This window comes from Varanus komodoensis, unplaced genomic scaffold, assembly GCF_004798865.1.
Source record: "Varanus komodoensis strain SLA01 unplaced genomic scaffold, ASM479886v1 scaffold5, whole genome shotgun sequence".
In the NCBI taxonomy this organism is placed as follows: domain Eukaryota; kingdom Metazoa; phylum Chordata; class Lepidosauria; order Squamata; family Varanidae; genus Varanus; species Varanus komodoensis.
Window position 1 is genome coordinate 50,273,150 of NW_025336087.1, and position 20,641 is coordinate 50,293,790.

The 20,641-nt window shown below is 39.8% G+C and overlaps 1 protein-coding gene across 2 annotated transcripts in view; it reads left to right on the plus strand.

Annotated features, from left to right (window-relative positions):
* The window catches only part of DOCK8 (dedicator of cytokinesis 8), an 88,835-nt gene that overhangs the window by 26,447 nt on the left and 41,747 nt on the right, over window positions 1–20,641 (plus strand). For both annotated transcript variants that reach the window (XM_044446107.1, XM_044446108.1), the window contains 14 exons: window positions 370–450; window positions 1,990–2,149; window positions 3,644–3,783; window positions 4,642–4,735; window positions 6,119–6,281; window positions 8,160–8,277; window positions 8,772–8,842; window positions 10,199–10,337; window positions 10,705–10,806; window positions 12,172–12,267; window positions 13,147–13,381; window positions 15,008–15,172; window positions 17,831–18,006; window positions 19,062–19,157. In XM_044446107.1, coding sequence (XP_044302042.1) covers window positions 370–450; window positions 1,990–2,149; window positions 3,644–3,783; window positions 4,642–4,735; window positions 6,119–6,281; window positions 8,160–8,277; window positions 8,772–8,842; window positions 10,199–10,337; window positions 10,705–10,806; window positions 12,172–12,267; window positions 13,147–13,381; window positions 15,008–15,172; window positions 17,831–18,006; window positions 19,062–19,157 — 1,836 coding nt within the window. The remainder of the gene's footprint in view (window positions 1–369; window positions 451–1,989; window positions 2,150–3,643; window positions 3,784–4,641; window positions 4,736–6,118; window positions 6,282–8,159; window positions 8,278–8,771; window positions 8,843–10,198; window positions 10,338–10,704; window positions 10,807–12,171; window positions 12,268–13,146; window positions 13,382–15,007; window positions 15,173–17,830; window positions 18,007–19,061; window positions 19,158–20,641) is intronic.

Genomic DNA, 20,641 nt, shown 5'->3' on the forward strand with positions numbered 1-20,641 from the left:
TCCGTTTGAACCAAGGTATTTATCAATGCACAAGTGCACAGTATTTCACTGAAAGAAATACTACAAGTTTTATCCTCTTCTGCTAGTGAGGAATGACACTTGGAGTAGATTTAAAGCTCTTAAGTTTAAAGTTTTGACATATCACTTGTTTTTTCAGTACCCTACCAGGATAACCTGCAGAGCTAAGCAAAACAGTCATTTAGAGACCATCACAGATTTATATATTGTGAAAAACACTTTGTAACTAGGTGATTATAGATCATATTCTTGATTTTACTATGTTGATTTATACAGGTCCTAGCAAAATAATTTATTATATTTCATATCATTTTCTATTATTTTGATTTATTAATTAATTTATTTTGGCAGATTGAGAAAGTACTTCAGCAAGGTGAAATTGGAGATTGTGCAGAACCCTACATGGTTCTAAAAGAAAGTGAAAGTGGAAAGGTAGGAATGATATGCTAAAGAATTTTCAATAAATGAGCATATGAATTCATCTGATACCTCTGACAAATATGGCTTCAACCAAAATAAATCTTAGGGCAGAATCCTATGCATGTTTAGACAGAAAAGAGTCCTACGGGATCTCTGGGGAATGCTGGGATTTTGTAGGATTACTTTCTGTGTAAACATGCATAGGTTTGTCCCCTATAGTATTCATACTTCAATTTAAATCCAGTGCCATAGGGCCTTGATTTTTATGAGTAAAACACACATACCTACAAGGTGGCGGAGGGTCTGTTTGTGTCTGTATTTATGTGTAAAGGGTTTGCAGCAGAAGTAGCTCAGTACTCCTCATAAGGAGCACAATCTAAGGCAAAAGTAATTATGCATTAGCTTCTGGACTTCAGCAGGCTTTGGAATGCTGATCTCTGGGACTGTGATTCTGAGCCTCCTCCTGTTCTGCAGCAGCACAGGGGGCACTGTGTGTACCTTTCCACATCTATTAACTGTGGCACAGGTCCTCCCAGATTTCTGGTATGAATAGGCACATAATTTTTGCTTGCCCCTGTCCACTTATTTTCTGACATCACTTGGTGGTTCCAGCTATACTGATTTAGCATCCTCATACGGGGTTGTAGCTAGTGGGCTGTATCTGGTGTTAGTCTTCCTTGATCCATTCATTTCATTCTGTCTGCTCTGGGGTAGAGAGCTTTACCTGGCCCAGTGGTCAAACTGGTTCCAGGCAAGTATGTCATGATTGCCCATATATGCACACACTTATGCACACTTTCCACACCTCAACTAGGCTTTTTACAAGCCTTTATTGATAGATCAAGTGCTTTAAGAAAGCCTGATTGCAGTAGGAGAAGCTTGATTTTTTTGAGTAGGGGGAAGCACAGTGTTGGAGGAGAAGGTTAGCCTTTCTCTCTCCATCTGCCCCCACTCCCTAAAAATGCCCCCAACCCCAATGTTGCAATTAGGTTCCCACTAGAACTAGTGGAGGCTCTTAAAGAACCTTAATGCAGCAAGAGAGGGGCAATTTTTGAGATGGGAGTCACAGAGTTGGAGGGATGAGGGCTAGTCCTCTCCTCCCTACCAGCTGTCCCATCCCAGAGGTAGCACACAGCCATCAAGCCATTGATGGGCATAATTAAAATAGTCAAATAAGTTTGGGGTTGGGGATCTCCTTATGTAACTATTATGTAATCAAATATTGGAGATAATTTAATTTAGGAAAAAATGCCATTGGGTCGATTACTTAGTAGAAAATTCAGAAATTAATGCTAAATTTAACTCTGGGCAAAAGGATATTGGACAGTGTTGGTGGTAAGTAAATAACGTGTTGGATGTATTCTCCAATATCAGCCTAGTTCATTAGAAGGCATTCCAGTTGTATTAATTTGAGGCATCTGGAGAATAATTAAAAGATATTGCTAATATGCTCTGAAAATAAATGTTTAGTCTGTTTCTATTTTGAGTATGCTCATCCATCTCTCCTAGTGTTCTATCTAGCATTCTGTCTCCTTTTTCCCTGCTTCTCAGACCAAAGAAAAGGTTGAAAAATTAAAAACCCAAGCAGAGTCTTTTTGCCAGCGTTTAGGAAAGTACCGCATGCCTTTTGCTTGGGCTTCTATCAGCTTAGCAAATTTCTTCAATATTTCAACACTTGAAAGAGATATTGCAGAGGTAGAAGTTTTAAATGGTAAGTTTGGGGCTGTTGGGGGGTGGCTTTGCATATACATGCTAGTCAATATAATGCATTTTAATAACAGTGTAAGAAAGTGTCTTTGTTCTAGGTACCAAATTATCATGTAAGGTAACGTGTTTGACATCAGTTTTGTTCTCATAATTTTATAATTTTGACTCTTAAATGATTTCTGTAGAGATAGACTGAAATGAAAATGGAGTTAGCTACTCACAATGAGTGGGAGGTGCACACAGCTGAAAAGCCACCTGTATAGCAGTTGTCCTATAAGCAGTGCTTTTTTTGTAAAAAAAAAAAAAAAAGGTGCTGGAACTCACGTCCCCGCCGGCAGTAAGCACACACACCAATCCCAAGCCAAGCAGCAGCAGAGCAGCGTCCCAAGCAGCTATCTCTCACTATCAGATAACAGCAGACCCAATAGCAACCTGCAGGCACTATGTTAATGATGTTTGCTGCTGATCTTTGTAAAATCCATTGGAAAAAAGGTGCCGAAACGCTGTTCTGGTACGTTCTATGACAAAAAAAGCCCTACTTATAAGTATCACAAGCAGGACTGGTCCAGGTAATTTTGTTGCTGGAAGCAAAGGGCAACACAGCACCCACTCCATGCGAGCTATAGAAGCGAACACTGGTGATGGAACAGTGTTCTCCTGAGGGCAGCAGGCTTGCTCAGGGAGTGTGGGGAATGGCGCCCGGAACGCACAGCTTTGTCCTTACGTTTGCCACCCTGAAATGGCACTGCATGTTGTTTCAAGCCTATCATATATAGCTCATTTAACTCATTAGGTTGAATCCAAAGGTTCCTGTCCTCTTCTGGAAGAGGTTGATTGGAGGAATGTTCCCTTTAGGGGAAGGAGTCTTTGAATCCAATCTTTTACTAGTTCCTCATCACATTAGGATCTGCCCTCTTCAAGAGCAAATGTTTATTAACAGGTAGTGGGTTCTGTTCCAGCTATCATAGAAGGCCTTTCCTAATTATTAAATTTATTAATTATAATCTCTCAGCCTTTCTTTCTCCTCTGTGCAATGGTTACATATCCTGCAAGTCTGTAATGAAAATAAACAGAATGTTTGGGTGATGTGTCCATGTGTGCCTGGTTCTGTTATATGTTTTTGGCTAAACTGCTTTTATATTATGCATAATACTGCATTTTTAAGGGTTAGGGTTAGGCTATTGGTTGTTATAGACATGTGAGAGAGATGAAATTAATGAAATATGGAAGTGTTGGCACATTTTTTGAATGATAGGTCTGAAGTGGGTTATATATTTTAAAAGCAAACTTTAACTTATACTGTGCTAAAAGAAGGGATAACTTTTTTTTTATTCTGCATGAAGTGTTCTTTCACAGATTGAAGGTGAAATAATGGAAAATGTAAGCAAAAGGAAAATCTTTCAGTCATTCATGTCCTGAAAGTGTCTAACGTAGCAATAGCCACGTTTCATTTTTTATCAGAATAAAGTAAGATGCTTTTGAAATTTCATATTTGAAGGCAAAGGGTCCACCGGTGATAGAAAATCAATGACATTGCAAGGAAGGAGATTTTCTGAACGAAGCCTTTACTCAGAGGATGTTCCTGGAATGCCAAACTTCAAGACCACCACATTGACCGTCAACACATTTTTTAAACAGGTACAGTATATTATCCTAAACTCTTATCCACAGAATTAGTAAGATTTGCCTCAGAAATATCCACACTTCATTTTCAGCCTCACTTTGGAATATCCGCATCAAAGCCTCCTCTGGGTCACAAAGTGGCACTAAAAGTATTTTGAACAACAGGATTACTTTTCATCTGTGATGTTCATTTTTGCTATATTTCACATTTCGATGACCATCTCATTATTTTGGAATAATGGCATAACTAGCTAATAAATACTGGGAAAAGGACTCAGCAATCTTAATAGTGTTCCAATGTGCTCTATTTTTATTCTTTAGCACTTGTATCTCAAGGTAGAGTTAAAAGAGCGTGATTGAGGCTGCAATCCTATTCTTACTTACCTTAAAGTATTTCCAGTGAATTCTTTGTGTATTATTTCTGAATGAACTTATAACATCACACTGCACATTGATAATATATTTAAAAAGTCAGTTGTGTTGACTGTAAGAAAAAAAATCTAATACCATTACTGAGCCAACTCAGAGCTTACACAGTATTTACACTATATAGATTTTGATAATATAAGAATTAGCTGAATTTACTGTTCTAATTCTGGAACTTTTAAGTTGATGAATAATTTGCCTGAGTGCTATTTTACATCCTGTTTTTGTAATTGTTTGTTTCTTTTGGTTAAATTTATATTTTAGTAAGTAAAGTAAAAGGCATAAACTGAGTTGCCCTGATTAGGAATAAGCATGATAAGCCTGAACACCAAGCATTTATGCTCATTGAACAAATGTCCCATGATCATTTTATATATCTTTCATATATAGTTAGAACAAAATTATTAATTAATTATTAGAACGTTATTGTTTTTGTACTGTTTTCAGGAAGGAGATAGACTAAGTGATGAGGACTTATTCAAGTTTCTAGCTGATTGCAAGAGAACATCTTCCTTGCAGAGAAGGGTGAAATCTATACCAGGTATTACTAATAGTAAAGTGAGATCCAGCCATTTCCAAGCTTTCCACCAGGGACTGGGTTCGGATGATCTTTCCCAACTTCATAACCCAAAGCTGATTAGCTTGGTTGGTGAACTACTGTGAAACCACAGTTCTTCAGCTTGGATGTAGTGGACATGTGGCTTAATACACAAGAGCCAGGAATGAAATGCTAAAATACATGAAAGGAGGGGGAAAAAAAGAGATGTTTTGCACTACAGATGTTTGTCAGAGAGAAAAAAAATTCCTCTGGCAATTCATGGATTTTCAGCTGACTTTCACTCTGTTGATTTTATTTTATTTTATTTTATTTTATTTTATTTTATTTTATTTTATTTATTCCATTTGCCTAATTGGAATTTGCCCAATGGCATTTACTCATAGTTGCCCAAATTTATGCTCCCCAAGATACTCAAATACGCCAAAAATGGCAAATGTTTCCATAGCATGTCTTTTTATGCTTTATTCTTTATGTTACTTTTCATTGGCTTTTTTCTCTTGGATAATTTTCACAAAATTATGCAAGATGAAAACGGGATCTGCAAGCATGGACTCTGCATGCTGCAGAAACTGTGGGGCAGATACTGAGATTTGAGTCTGTTGCAGATTTCTCCTATATCTCTGTTCTGCACCAAATATTCCTTCCTAGTGTCAGAGTCTATGGTTTATTAATCCCAGCAGGGGCAACTGGTTCAGAATGCTTCTCTCTTGTTCCTCCTCCCTCTTGTAGCCATGGTTTGTGATGCCAGGAAAGACTGGCTGATCTGTGCTGATATGTTTCTGGGAGGCAGACAGGTGTTAGAACAAGCAGTCATTGCACCTGACACAGATCATCTCAATCCTCCTAGCTGACTTTTTGCTTGTCCATATTCTACTTCTCCATCCCATCTCCATCACTTTCCCAGTGAATTAAGTAGACAGGACCTGCTCTGATACGGAAGTGTGAGACTGTATATATTTGCTCAGGGCCTAAGATCATCTTCAGAGGCCTTTGTAACAGGCAGATGGCTGTTACGGAGAGGACTTTTTCACTGGGTGCATCCCAGTTGTGGAATGCCCTCCACAGAGAAGCCCACCTGATGCTTGCGTTGTGACCTTTTCAGTGTCAGGTGAAGGCATGTTTATTTCTCCAGCCTTTTATTTCTTCAGTTTTGTTTTTAGAACTGCACACTGTTGCTAGCGTTTACTGTGGTTTTTACTCTAGTTTCATTCTTTTAAAAACTTTTGAAGTTTTATATTTTCTAATACTTTTGAGTTTCAATTTTCATAGACCACCTACAAAATGTTTATCTTAATGTAATGTGTTTAATGCATTTAATATGTTTATTTTAATGCAACATGTTTTCCTTTCATTCTATGTTTTAAGGATTACTCAAATTGGAGATCTCTCCCGCTTCGGAAGCAATCAGTTGTTGTCTTAACCCAGAATTATTGCAGGTGAAGCCATTCCCTGAAAACCGCAGCCGTCCTCATAAAGAAATTTTAGAGTTTCCTGTACGAGAAGTCTATGTCCCACACACTGTGTATAGGTAAGAGGAAAAGACCCATTAATATACAGAAACAAGCAATCAGTTTAAAATTCTTTACTTTCCCCTTCTTCTACGTCTGGTATGTTTGCTAGATGGGCTTTCAGCCCTTCAACCAAAGGTGCCTTGGAGTGGGAGGTTAAGGCTTGAGGAGTTTCCTGGCTTCTACATTCTTCTCCTCTTGCTACTCACATTCCCCCTCTCTGAGGTTGAATTTCCAGTCCTGCAGAGACACCTGGCATGAATCTTCATGTGCCAGCTGCAAAAGGGAGGGTTCTGGACTTAAATCTCTAAACTCTCCTTCTAAGGTTGAAGTACTACCACTGATCTCAGAGGGGTACTGTGAGCAATCACAGGGTCCCTGGAACATTCACTCCTCCACAACACCCATCATCTTGCACCTAAGCCAGTTGCTTCTGTTTGCTTAAAGGTAGGTCTAACCCCACCATTGCAGTCAACAATTGGCAAAGAATATTCACTGATATCTCCAATCCAATTTGAAACTTACCATTTAGGAACAACCTATTTTGTAACCTTTTTCCCCTTGAAAATGGGTTGCATTTATTTCCAAATAAATTTGCCTTGAAGTTGCATAGCTGTGTTTCAGAATACTTGAGGATTAAGTGTTTAAAAGGTAACTAATATGCCTTGAACTTTTCCTTCCTTGGCATAGAAGTTAGGATTGATTGGTATGTACTTTATTATGTCTGCAAATTCAAGGTGAACCATAGTTATGTCAGCAAAGTAATCTCTAAAAAAGAAAAACAATGGGTTTAGTACATCTAAGCTGCCTTCTGTTGATAAAACAAAAAACAGCTTTGTGCAAACAGGAGACAAATTGTATTCCATAGATAAAAGAACTGTAATCATTATGCAGTTGAAGTTTTTTCCCCCCTGTGAGGGCAATTTCTTATCTGCCTTTCAATAGGGCTGCCCTTTTTATTGGACAATTTTTCAAGAATGCAAGTCTCAGAAATTCTTGTAGGCTACGCCCCTGCTCCATTGGTGTGTCTTACCTTCCTGCCACTTCTACTTCTAAAATAAATAATTTGGGCAAAATAACCTATTTTTCTACTTCCCAGATATTCTAGAAAAATGCTAAGATCGCCTTCTTTATAACATGCCAAAACAATTATCAGCCTTCTGCATGAGGCATGTATTATGTGCTCATGAAGCCTCACTCACTTTGGTTTGCAAATGTTTCACACTACACTGTCATCCTCCAGAGCGTTTCCCATATTTTGTGACCATTTTAATGTGGGAATGTATGTGGGAAGAGGAAAGCCTCTGACATCAGAGTGAAAGCCACCTGTATTTGTTCATTTCGACTATATTGCAGTACCACCTAGTGGTTGTGTAATGGAGCATGTAGAAAAACAGAGGAAAATATATGTGATGGGGAAAATATAGGGGAAAATATATATAAAGGAATCCTTTATATATATAAAAAGGATTTTTTTCAACATGCAAAAAATCCAAAACCAGAAGCCTCAGTAAAGTGTTGGTGTTAAAAGGCACATGTAGAAAAGCTCCTTATAATTGTGCATGATAGATTAATTCTGTCTACTAAATAGATAATGAAAAGGAAATGTTGTGCATTGTTTTGCCTCAGACACAATGAAATCCAGCTGTTCTGTTAGAAACAGTCTTACATCTAACAGGACAATAATTCTCTGGAGGAAAAAAAACTATTGCTGATGAAGGCAAAGACAGTAAGACAGTACATGAACAATTATATGCATGTTTAGACAGAGAAAAGGCCTAGAACTGGGCTGGGACATGCTGGAAATTCTATCTAGGCCTTTTCTATGCATAGGATAGCACCTTAAGTGTCTCAAAATAACATAAATTTAATGTGTGTTGTTCTTTAATTTCCTCCAGAAATCTTCTCTATGTGTATCCACAAAGGCTGAATTTTGCAAACCGTCTGGCTTCAGGACGAAACATTACCATTAAGATTCAGTTTATGTGTGGGGAAGACCCATCCTGTGCAATGCCAGTAAGATAGTCTGTTGTACATCTGTATGTGTGCAGAATAGAAATGCAGGACCAGAGTCCAAATCAGAGTCTCTGAAAGTCCCAGAGGGCCATGCCTCCTCCCTCTGGTTCCACCTTCCCCGACGAGTGATTGTGTGGTAGTTTCCCATTTTCTGTGCATTTTTTCCCTCTCCATTCTAAAAAGATGAGATGATTCTGCAAACACTTGGTTGCTGGCAGTAATGGCTTTGAGCTAAAATATGCTAGTACTTCAGCTTCATCCCCTTCTCCTTTGGTCTTTTCCCTTTTGCCTTCAGCCCCCACCTACCACTGAACTGTGCTGCTGGATAGCTTCACTAGAATTCTTCCCTGAGGTTTAACATCTCTTTGTTGAAGCATGCTAAACTATCTGACAGAAATAACCCTTTCTGGCCCATACAAAGTGTCAGTTTTGCTTTATAACCTCTTTTTTTGTTTGTTTGTTTGTTTGTTTAGTATTGCTCTGTTTTGTCATAGGTCATCTTTGGAAAATCTACAGGTCCAGAATTTGTTCAAGAAGTTTACACACCTGTCACATATCATAACAAGTAAGATTGTTATATTTCTATTAGTGGCATCAGCTAGGAGGAGTAACATGGAGTATGAAGAAATCTTGGCTAAGAATCAGCGCTAGATCAATGTATGGAAGATAGGAATCTCAATGGTGAAGATGATCACTTGTGCTTGCCATGATGAAACCTTAAATGACAGGAATAGAAAAGAAATTATAAGGGAATTGATTGTTCAAGGAGTGCCCTGTATGTTGATATACTACTTCTCTAAGTTGGTGTCCTCAAGGTGTTATGGACTGTAACTTTGATCAGCCACATCTAGCATAACCAGTGGCCAGGGTTGATTGAGCTGTAGTCTAAAACATCTGGAGGGCATCATTTTAGGAAAAGCTGTTCTAGTATATCATGTAGATTACCACCAGAATCCAGGTACTTGGCTCTGTAGGCCTCTGCTTTAGTCACAGTCTTTGAGAAAGCAACAGAGGCAGATTTGGGACCAAACTAAATATTTTCTTAGCTGTGCATCATGGAACTGTGTATGGTTTCTTTCTCTGCTCTTCTGTAAATGTGTGTAGCCTCAGTTTGGGACCATGGTGCTTTGGGAGAAGAGGGTTTATACCCCTGCGTCTTCTGTTTTCATCAGGAATGCAGAGTATGGACTTGCCACATTTTGCTGTTTCCACAATCAGGCTGCATGTAGCAGTGGAAGGCTGGAAGTTCTCACTGAGGAGAGTGACAGCACCAGAGGACTCTAGTGAAGCTACAATGCTGCCAGTTGTTTAATTGTGATTAAGCCATCAGGAGTATGAATTCCCCCACTGGGCTCTTAACCATAATTGTTATATTGGCAGTGACAATAACTGGCTAGGGCCAAAGAGCATTCTTACTTAGCCCTACTTAATCTGAAATATGACCCACTGTACCCATGATTAATTTCACTGCTGATGAAATAGTTAATCACAGGTTCTGGTGGGAGGAAATGGAGCTTCAGGAGAACTGGGGAAGGGGAGAGGGGGATGTTAAATAATTCTGTAATTTTTGTACTTGCTTCTGGTCTGCACCAGTCCTAAACACTATCAAAAGTTTGATTTTAGATATCTAAAAGCCATTGAGAGTTATATTTTGAATTGATAAATATTGATTTCACTCTTGTAGATATCTTGATTTTGCTTTTTTGTCTTGATCTGCAGAATGCAAAGCACTTCATTTTCAATCCACAATGCATCAATTATGGATTATGTGTATAGATAATTATGTATATGCTTATGTATTTACATTATTTATATTTAATTATGTATATTCCTTATATACATCTGTGCACTCCAGTTTCATGTCTTAAGAAAGATGTAGATACATTTTATTTATTACTGGAACCTTCCCCCCCCCCAACAGGTGTCCTGACTTCTACGAGGAAGTGAAAATTAAGCTCCCAGCCAAACTGACAAAAAAACACCACCTGCTGTTCACATTTTACCACATCAGTTGTCAGCCAAAACAAGGAGCATGTATAGAAACTCTCCTGGGATATTCAGTAAGTTACATGCAACTCACATCCATTAGCAACTTCACTGAGAAATAAATAGGTAACATTCTCCACATATCTGTCAGCTGTATTCCATTGCTACAATTTACCCACATAAAACTTACAACAAAATGTGGTTAACAGATTTAAACTCTTGTCTGCAAGATTTCAAAGGTGCATGAGTGAAATACACTTCAACCTATTATAATAACAGGCGTGTAATTTATACATGAGAACAGTGCGCAAAGAGGTATGTGGGATGAGCATGACTCTTGCACCGGTGATGCTCATTTGACTCACTCAGGCAACACAGGCAATATCCAGCATCATATGCAGTAATGAGATAACACTCTGTTTTCCTCTTCATCTGTTTCAGTGGCTGCCGATTCTGCTAAATCATCGTCTTCAAACAGGACATTATTGCCTCCCTGTTGCCTTGGATAAACTGCCTGCCAACTATTCAATGTACTCAGCAGAGGTAATGGGAGAAAAAACATTAAAAGAAACATTTTGCCCAGCTGGAGAGACCTGGTTGACTTCCCCCGCAGTAACCTAATATTTGCCTGCCTTAAGTAGAGGAGCAGATGTGCATGCATGTGGAACAAACGTATGCCCACGTCTATTTAAATACTGTCAGTACATGTTAGAACCATGTGCTTTGCCTAGCTTTCCATCTGTGAAGGGCTCAGTGGGAACATTTTATACAAAAGTGTAAATTTTAGCTAAGTATCTCAAGAACCATGGAGTTATTTTGCAGGGCATAATCTGATTCTCTAATATGAAACAAGAAAAAGGTCTGCATATCCAGCGTACTTACAAAAATGGAGTGGAAGCTTATTTTGAAAAAAATACATACATCTGAACTGGATCATTTTGAACATGAGAGCAGCCATGCTGGATTAGACCAGCACTCTATTCACAGTGGAACTCCAAGATCTCTCGAACAGGATGGTCTGATCCCCCAAGAGTGCTGCCCGCCTAGGCTCCTCAGCAACTGGTAGACACAGGTATGATGCCTCTGATAACAGAGGTATCAAGCCAACCAGGCTAGTGGCCAGCAGTAGCCTTCTCCTCCATGAATGTGTCCAATTTGATAACAGGATTATTTTATACCGCTCAGCTTTTTTCATGTTAGAAATCCGACACATAATAGAAGCGCTTGGTTTGCTTCCTGAGACTACTGATGAGGTTCTTCGAATCCAAGAAATGTTGGAGGGAGAAGGGGGAACATTCTAAGAATACAATGCTGGATGAATATAGATTCCAGTCACATCACCACAACTTTTTTCAGTGGAAGGCTGAGACACAGTTTAGGCACTATTTTGTTTAGTTTTGCAACCTGTTTGAGTGGTGTCATCTGTCCCTAACTTTGTGCTTATATTAATAAATGTAATCTATGAATTAGGAAGCCATTGTTAAAACCTGTAGTTTACAAAGAGAAAGCTTTGTAGATGATGTTTTGGTCAATTTCCAACAATGAGCCCCAGTGAACTTTGACTGACATGAATTAAACACACAGGGTTTAGAAAGCAGCATGCAATGATTTAGGCTTTCCTGATCTGATGCCCTCTTGAGTGACCATCCCACAACTCACCTCATTTCCATTGAGTATGGCTATGTTTGGCTGAGGATGATGGGGATTGTAATCCATCTAGAGAGCACCATCCCTCCAATGGAAATGGCTTGGGTTGGAGAGACTGAACTGTAAATATTAATGTTAGGTGTAATGTTAAGTATTAATTGCAAAAAAGGCCAGATTGTGTGCGTGGGTGTCATTGTATTAGCATTTCAAATGCATTGTGTTTATGTATATGGCTTGATTGCCCTTTTATTTTCAATATAGAAAGTTCCTCCACAATCACCTCCAATTAAATGGGTTGAAGGCCACAAAGGGGTCTTTAATGTTGAAGTCCAAGGAATATCTTCAATTCATATGCAGGTAAGGGATTTATTTTCTACTTGGGCCTAGTGACCCCATGCTGAGCACATGGGGAATTATTTTTCTTTCACGCATCACTTGGCTGCAATGGTTTACTTCTGAAACTTCCAAATGTAAAAAGAACCATGAATTTATGTAGTATCTGAACTGTAGTAGAACTAGAATCAGATTCCTGTTGAAGCCAAGAATAAGCCCAGCTGGAAGTGCAAGGCATCTCAGTTTTACATACAGTTCTGTAATTTTTCCCCAGTCTTTTAAATAAAGAAACAGCAATGAAGCACAGACACTGTGTCTGCAATTTGTGAAAGAAAACCACTGTGCACTTTTATAGTTTCAGAAGTTATCAGAGAAGCCAGCTAGATGGGAACATAAACTCCCACTTGAACTCACATATTTGCCCTATTGTAGAGTTTGGAAACAAGGTGTTAACTCCCAGTAAACTTGGGCAGTCTATCATTAGATGCTCAGTGCAGTCTGCCCCCACCCCACAACTTTGATGGCCTTATTGTCTGTATTCCAGGTTATTTACTTATTTATTTATAGCATAGTTATTCTGCCCTTTAGTCAAGCATGCTCACAAAGCAGCTTACAAAGATGAGAAATAAAACAATTGTTGCTTGAAGGCTTACAATCTGAAAAACTTAACACAAAAGGAAAGGAGAAGTTACTAAACCCAAGTAAATACATAAATAACAGTTTAGCATCTCCACAATGTTTTACAACTGGGTTTGCATTTTTAAAATTATCAGAGCTTCAAGAAGCTATGCTGCATAACCTGCAAAAATAAGGAAACATTTGTCCTCATGTTTTAATTCTCTGCTATTTGATATGTAAGAAATGTCCTGTATCATGTACATCTTTCTGAATTTTTTTTGACAGGACAATCACCTAGAGAAATTCTTCACCCTATGCCATGCACTAGAAAGCCAAGTCACCTTTCCTATCCGATTGCTAAATGAAAAGATCACAGAAGCTAATCTTGAACCTGAGCTGAAACTGAGCCTTGTCTGCTTGAATTCCTCCCGCCTTGAGCCCTTAGTATTGTTCCTACACTTGGTTTTGGATAAGCTGTTTCAGCTGGTGGTCCAGCCCATGATTATAGCTGGCCAGACAGGTACTTCCTATTACAGATTTGCACAACTGTGCTATTCATGTTAAATTTCACCAAATTAGCCAAGGGATGCTTTGCTAATTTAGAGGATGGGGGCATATTGACAAGAAACTGTGTTATTAACAACACCAACCAATATTTCAAATTGTTTCACTTTCCCGCATATAGGAATAAAAAACATTATTATTCCTACAATAACTGTTCAGTCGGCCAAGGCTGCCATATTAACAGTGTGGTCCTCTGTGTTTATTTAGAGGTAAGTCTCACTGAATTCAGTGGGGCTTACTCCCAAGTAAGTATGTATAGTATTGCAGTCTTAGTATAGTGTGTTTTTATAATAGCTCTCTAAGGTTTGGATCAAGTTTGGGTTGCGGAAAGTATCTGCCTACTGTGGATGGAAGGGTTCTCTTTATGGAGAGCCTTTGTACCTGGTTTTCAGGCATTCCCCTACACTACAAGTCACCCCATTCAGTCAAGTTCCTTGATCCTTAGTGTAACATTCTCAGCGTGGTGCTTTGGGGAAGAGGGAGTGGGAAAGTCTGCCAGTTCCTGACCCATTTCCTATGCTGGCTGGTGCTGATGAAAGTTGCTATTCAAAATATCTGAAAGATATCAGGTATCAGGAAGTCAATCTAGTATTTATATCCTGCCCTTATGAATACAAATCATCTCAAGGATTCTTGGATTATGGTAGAGTATATAAATAAATCATAGTAAACCATACCAAAGCATAATAATTCAACAGGATCCTTTCCACAGGGCATTTGGTGGTAAATAATGCTTATTGGGGCAGACTTTAATGTATTCTTCAGCTGCTTCCCTCTCTACCTTGTTTCTGGTGGCCCAATTTTTCCACTGAATTCCATGTTGGCCACATTTTACTGGGGAAAGAGAAGACCATTTTTCTAGTAGCAAGGTTTTGCACTGGGTTGGGTATAGGGGAGCTTTTCTCCCATAAACCGCAGAAGGAAGAAATTGGGAATTTTATCAGTTCTCCAGCCCATCCAATAGCAGAGTCAGAAATCTGGAAAAAATGCAGCAATTATCTATGTACAATAGTTTAGAGTTCAAAACAAATGGAGACTTGGTCCTAACTTATTTTCTGACATTCAGAACTGAGTTGAATGCTTCCCTGCAACTGCTCCTTATCAAATCCTGAAGAGTAGCTTAGGACTTTGTTAATATACAGTGGTGTAAAATGCTAAACTGATAGGGCATTGGTCTTCAACTGATCACTTTGTATCTACTCCTGGGTTGCAGCCTGAGCTAAGGTGGGTCACACCATATGAAGAAGTGGGTCTCAAAATGCTTATTAAAATGATCTCTAGTCTGAAATCATAGATTATTGATTAGGGCATATTTTGTTTTATGAACAAAGCATTGTTTAGAAAGTTATTTGAATAAGAACAATAGGAGTTTTAATCACAGGTTTTGTATTTTATTATCAGTTTTAAAATGAATTACAATATTATATTTCCAGGTTAAGATAGCCAAATGGTAATGGACGAGATTAAATAGGGAAATATATTATCATACAAGGAGTCCCTGTGATAATGTGACCTTCAGTCTTTTTACATGTTCTGTGTGGTCAACTGCATCAGAAACTAAGTCTTCTATTTTTGTTTCCAGCCAACTTCTCTCAATATGCCTTTGAATCCGTGGCTTCAGTTGTGAACAGCCTTCACAACAGCAAAGACCTAAGCAAGGACCAGCATGGGAGAAACTGTCTCCTGGCATCTTATGTTTACTACGTGTTCCGGCTTCCTGAAGTTCAAAGAGATGTTATCAAACTGGGTATTGTCACTGAGCTTTCTGTAAAAATAAGTTGCTCACAAACTGAATCTTCCAGTTGTGAGTAACAGGTAGAAACTCCAAGGGCCTTACTCAAAGTTAGAGTGCCTTGAATTACAGTATCACTGAGGAAGACCCAGTTGAGTAATGAGGAGGTCATACCTGGTTGAGCAGTTCTGGTGTGTACATTAAGTGATGGTCACAGCAAGCAAACAGTACCAGAAATACCATCAGTGGCATTGTGGCCAATAGGTACAAACTCTTAAGCAGTGGGCAACTTGTGACTCTCCATATGTTCTGGCTTACAATTCTTGTCAGCTGTAACCATCATAGCCAGTCCTGAGGGACTGAAGAATCATAGGCCAAAACATCTCCAGGACCATAAGATGGCCAACCCTGACGGCAAATGCCCAGTGGCATTTTTGTCAACCTGTCATTAACTAAGTATGAAATCTAAAACCTATTTTTAAAAATGAAAAATGGCATAAATGCAGTAACATGACTCTTCTGGAAGAGAATTCATTTGCACTTTGGCTACCTTGTGACAATCACCTGATAAATAGCTAGGTTGCGATCAACCAGCCATCCACCATCTGCATGCTCATGGGTGATGATCACAGATATTCTGAGTATGACCACCACAAAGATTGCCTCATTTAGTAAAGCTAGAATCATAGAATCATTCCATGCATGATTCTAAAGAATCATACATGGACATTATGCAAAGCCTGAGCTGGTTTTATTCTTTTGAGTTAGCGCCAGCTATCAAAGATACAGACTGGTGTTCAGTTTGAAAAAGCAGCTGATCTCCCTGGCAGTGAGTGCTGCTGCCTCAAACGTAACAAATGCTCAGAGAGTCATCTTAGAAACATAGAAACAGAATGAGTCAGAAGAAGCCTCCTGGGCCATCTAGTCTGACCCCCAGCTCCAGCCGGCCCCACTCATGACATGCCTGCCATGTGCATGTCTAGCCTATCCTTGAACACCCTCACCAGTGGGGCTTCAATCACCCCCCTTGGAAGCCCATCCCATACCCTAGGGGTCCTAACTGTCAGAAAGTACTTCCTGGCACCCAAATTGAACCTTGGTTCCCTGAGCTTTGCTCCATTGGAACGCATTATGCTCTCTTCTGCAAGGTCTCTACCCATCTCCATGTGGCACCCCCTTATGTACCTATATGTTGCCAACAGATCCCCTTGGGGTCTCCACCAGGCTGAAAAGATCTTGCTACCTCAGTCTCGCCTCATATGGCTTTCCCTACAATCCGGCCACCATCCTTGTGGCCCTGTGCTGCACCGATTCTAACCTGGCTATATCCTTCCTGTAACAAGAGGCCAAGAACTGAACACAATACTCCAGTTGCGGGCACACCAGAGTCAAATAGAGTGGTAGTAATATCTCTCTTAACCTAGAAGCCACATTTCTGGTTGTGCAGCCAAGGGTGGCATTTGCCCTCTTGTCTGTTGTGCCACACTGCTAACTCATGTTTAGCCTGCAGCCGACCAGTACTCAGAGATCCCTTTCAGAAGTGCTGCTTTTCAGCCACTTGTCCCCTAACCTGTACCTATGACACCCATTCCTATTTTAGTATCATCTTGACTAACAAGAGGTATAGAAATTAAATAAAAACAAATTAGATCAGTGCAGTCATACTCCTATACAGGTTTAGACAGAAAAAGTCTAAATCTTACAACTCACAGCCAGAGAGTCAAATGCTCATCACAAAAACCATGTAACGGCTGGGATGTGGTGAAGCTGCAACTCTATATATGGTTAGACAGAAAGAAGTCCTTCAACTCCCAGCAGTCCCAAGTTAGCCATGCTGAACATGCACAGGGTACCTTTTTCTGGGCCTGGTTGCGATTATGTGCATAGAGTGGGCAAGGATGGGGAAACAGTTGTTAAGATTGTGGCCAGGTTAAATTTTCTTGGGCATTAGTGCCAGTAGTACTTGTTTCATTGCTGAAGATTGATTCAGTTACTCAGAGCATTTCAATAGACAGGTTTCAGCCTAGGACAAAATAAAGAGTTTCTTGGACTATACCTTTTCAAACTGCAAGATTGTGTGTTCAAATGTTGCTCCACAAAAAAGACTCCCAGCAGATTTTCTGCTACACTGCTTCACCATTTCCTGGACATGCAGTTTTTTTAGGCATAGGGAGGAGTCAGTTTCATTTTATTGAAAGTGCTGATCATATGCCTTTTTCATTTTGAAAAAATGTACAGCATTCAAGTTTTAGCTTTCTGGCCTGAAAAATCTCCTTTCCCTGGCCTGAAATGGAAAAGCTTTGCTGTTTGTTTCTGTTCCTTGTATAAGTGGGCTTTAAGCCTCAATCTGGCTTATCACTTCTTGCAGGTTTCATTTTATAGTTATACAAAAGCCTATTTTTACTCGTACAGCTGCATGACAGTAGAGAAAGGTGCCTTGGATGGGAGGGGGAAACGTGAATGTGAAAACTCCAGGGACTCAGGTGGGAGACCTCTCGAGCAGAAACAGGGTCTGCCTGGGGGTAGGGGCAGGATATTAGCCTAGGCGGAGGGAAGACGTCTGCTATAGAGCAAAGGGATGAGAAGGATCAGGGGACAGGATCAGAAGATGAAAGTCATTTATTTTGTAGCCCAGCTGGGCTGCGGTAACATTATTGTTGTTTTTTTCTGCAGGTACAACAGGAAGTGCCAATCTTCCTGAATCCCGTTATTACACATATGGACGCACCACAGCTGTCTCTGTGGGCTCTAGGCTCTTGCAGAGCAAGGTAACAAGCTGCAGTAATCCAGACATTGCTGGGATGCAGGCTGCTACAGATGAAGAAGTCAGGAGCATCATGGCCACAACGGTAGGAGGAGATAATAAAATACCAGCATACCAAATTCAGCCTCACATTTCCTTTATAAGGCTTATCGTTCTTCCCCAGAAGCTCATGTATCTAGAAGTTATATTGCAAAGACTAGAGTCACAGTATAAGCTAAGCAAATTGCAGGAGTGCTTTAATGGCTGTTCTGATCACCTGCATCTGCTGGCTAGGGAAGGCTGCAAGTTGATTTTTCTGCTTGACTATTGTGATCTTACTAATCTCATGTGAGACTCCAAGGCAGCAAATGTAAAGGACACCACGGCTTGTAATAGTGCTGGAACTACCAAAATACAGGATTACATAATATAGGCTAAAAAGAACTCAGCCTGGATTAACTCCAAAAGTTACATGTAATTTTAGAAAAAGAAGACTTTAGCAAAAAAAAAAAAAAAGAAAAAAAGGAAGGAAAAGGAAAAAAGTGGACTCCTTCACTGCATATATGCTGCTGATGAAGTCCTTAACTGACTTTCACATAATGACCTTCCCATATTGTCAATGGCATTATTTCTGTCACAGAGCAATAAATGTCTATCTTAGAGAGTTGTATTATTGAATTAAATAAGTAATTTTCCAATGACTATAGTATAAATCTTACTTTATACCAGAGAGGTGACTTGTCTACAAGACAATGAATTATTCTATCCCTAATAGGATAGAAAATGATAGAATAGTTAATACACCTCCTGTCCCTAACGACTATGAAGAAAATTTCATTAGGTACTGAATTGGGTTCCAATTATTGTTTTACATTTTCCAAAGGGGAAAGAGTCTTCTTTCTCTTTTTAAATTAGAGGTGAGCTATTCATTTTCCTTTTTCCCATTTCATTGCAATATTGCTGAAGAAGTACCAAACTGGAACACATGGGGGCAGTCATGTATGTGCATTGCTTAATTTATTGAGAATATAACAACACTGCCATTATAGACTTCATGCAAGGATAATTTTGCTTGTATTCCCTCTCCCCTCCCCTCCCCTCCCCTCCATAGTTGCCCTCCCAGTAATTCTTTTATGTATGGCTTTTGGTCATTTCCTCTAGGTTGCAGATCGGAGCTACAATCGGATGTCTTACTATAGTGAGCCTGGCAGTGTTATGTCAAGCCCCTGTCAAAGTCCTCAGCCACCCAGTAAAAAGGTAGGCTGCTACATAATGCCAAACTAGTCATTGAGAAACTCTGCTCGTCAGTTGAAATACTATAAGCAGGCTGCTTGTGACAACAAGGGGAAGATGCAATAAACTATCCTTCCTCAAGGGAAGAAGATTAGGACAGAAAAACTGTCTTAAAGAGAGTCACATGATTGCCAGTGATGTTTTCATGAATTCCTTTAAGTCAGGGGTCTCAAACTCACAGCCCGTGGGTCAATTGCCGGGATGGGAGGTGCACGGGGGAGGGGCCCTGCGGCCTTCAAAGCGCCAGCGGCACCCAGGCTGGCCACGGGATGAGCGGCCCACCACCACCGCAGTGGTGGAATACTTGATGTGGCCCAGCCTCACCCAGACTCTACTTCCAGCGGCCCCCAGGTAAGATGAGTTTGAGACCCCTGCTTTAAGTGCTTATGCAAGCTATAATACTGGCATATGATGCTGAAAAATAACATTTTAAATCTTAAACTACAATTATAAGCATGCTTATTAAGGCGTAAGCCCCATTCATTACAGGGGGACTAACTTTAAGCAAATATGGTCACAGTTACACAGTTAAATCATTTCCAAGTGAGTTGTGTTGTATAACACCTTTTTGAAAATTCCTTCAAATTACCATATTCTTTTGGGTTTCTGTTTCTGTTCCTTCTTCTCTTCCAGCAGAAAAGTAGTGAAAGGCCCATGATCCAAGGGCTGGGCATATTTATTTATTCATGTATTCGCTTTCTGTACCAACCATGAACCAAGATGATTCTATGGGTGGTTTGGAGAACCCCGGGTGGATGCCTAGGAGAGCAGTTTTGATGGTGCAAATCTTTTGCATATTCTTCTAGGGTACAGGGACATTAGGAAGACCTGTATGTAGGGAAGACAAGGGATGGCCTTCCATGGCAACAAGCACATTAAAAAAGGGACACCAGTTTGAATACCGGTTTGCAGAAGGCCAGTCAGAATTATGCATTAATTAACTGTTTAACCCACATATGCAATACATCCTTCAGATATGATGCCTGTGTGGTATGATTCATTTTGCTTTAACTACAGCTAAAGGCTGCTGTGTTGTTTGATGTGTCAGTCTCCTTTTGCAAATGTTTTCCCTTGTAGAATTAATCAGTCAAAATGGATGGCTGGAAATCACGTGGACCCTCAATCTGGCTGTGCATAAAGTAGCTCATCTGTACTAGATTTTTGCCTTCTGTTCATAATAGTTTAAGCAACGTGCACCTAAGATTAATTGTAATTCCTCTTATATCCACTCTGAAGAAATGAGCCTTTATGATTATTTGTAGTTCTTGCCTTGTATGATTTGTTAATTTGTTGTACATGTGGCCATCCCAATGTATTTTGCTGCTTGAGGCAAAGTGCAAGTTGGTCTCCCTCCAGTTGCATGTACAAAAACCAGCTGGGCAGGCAGTTGGATCTTCCTCTAATATTGGTAATGGAACTGCTTCCTGCATTGCAGGAAGGCAGCAGGC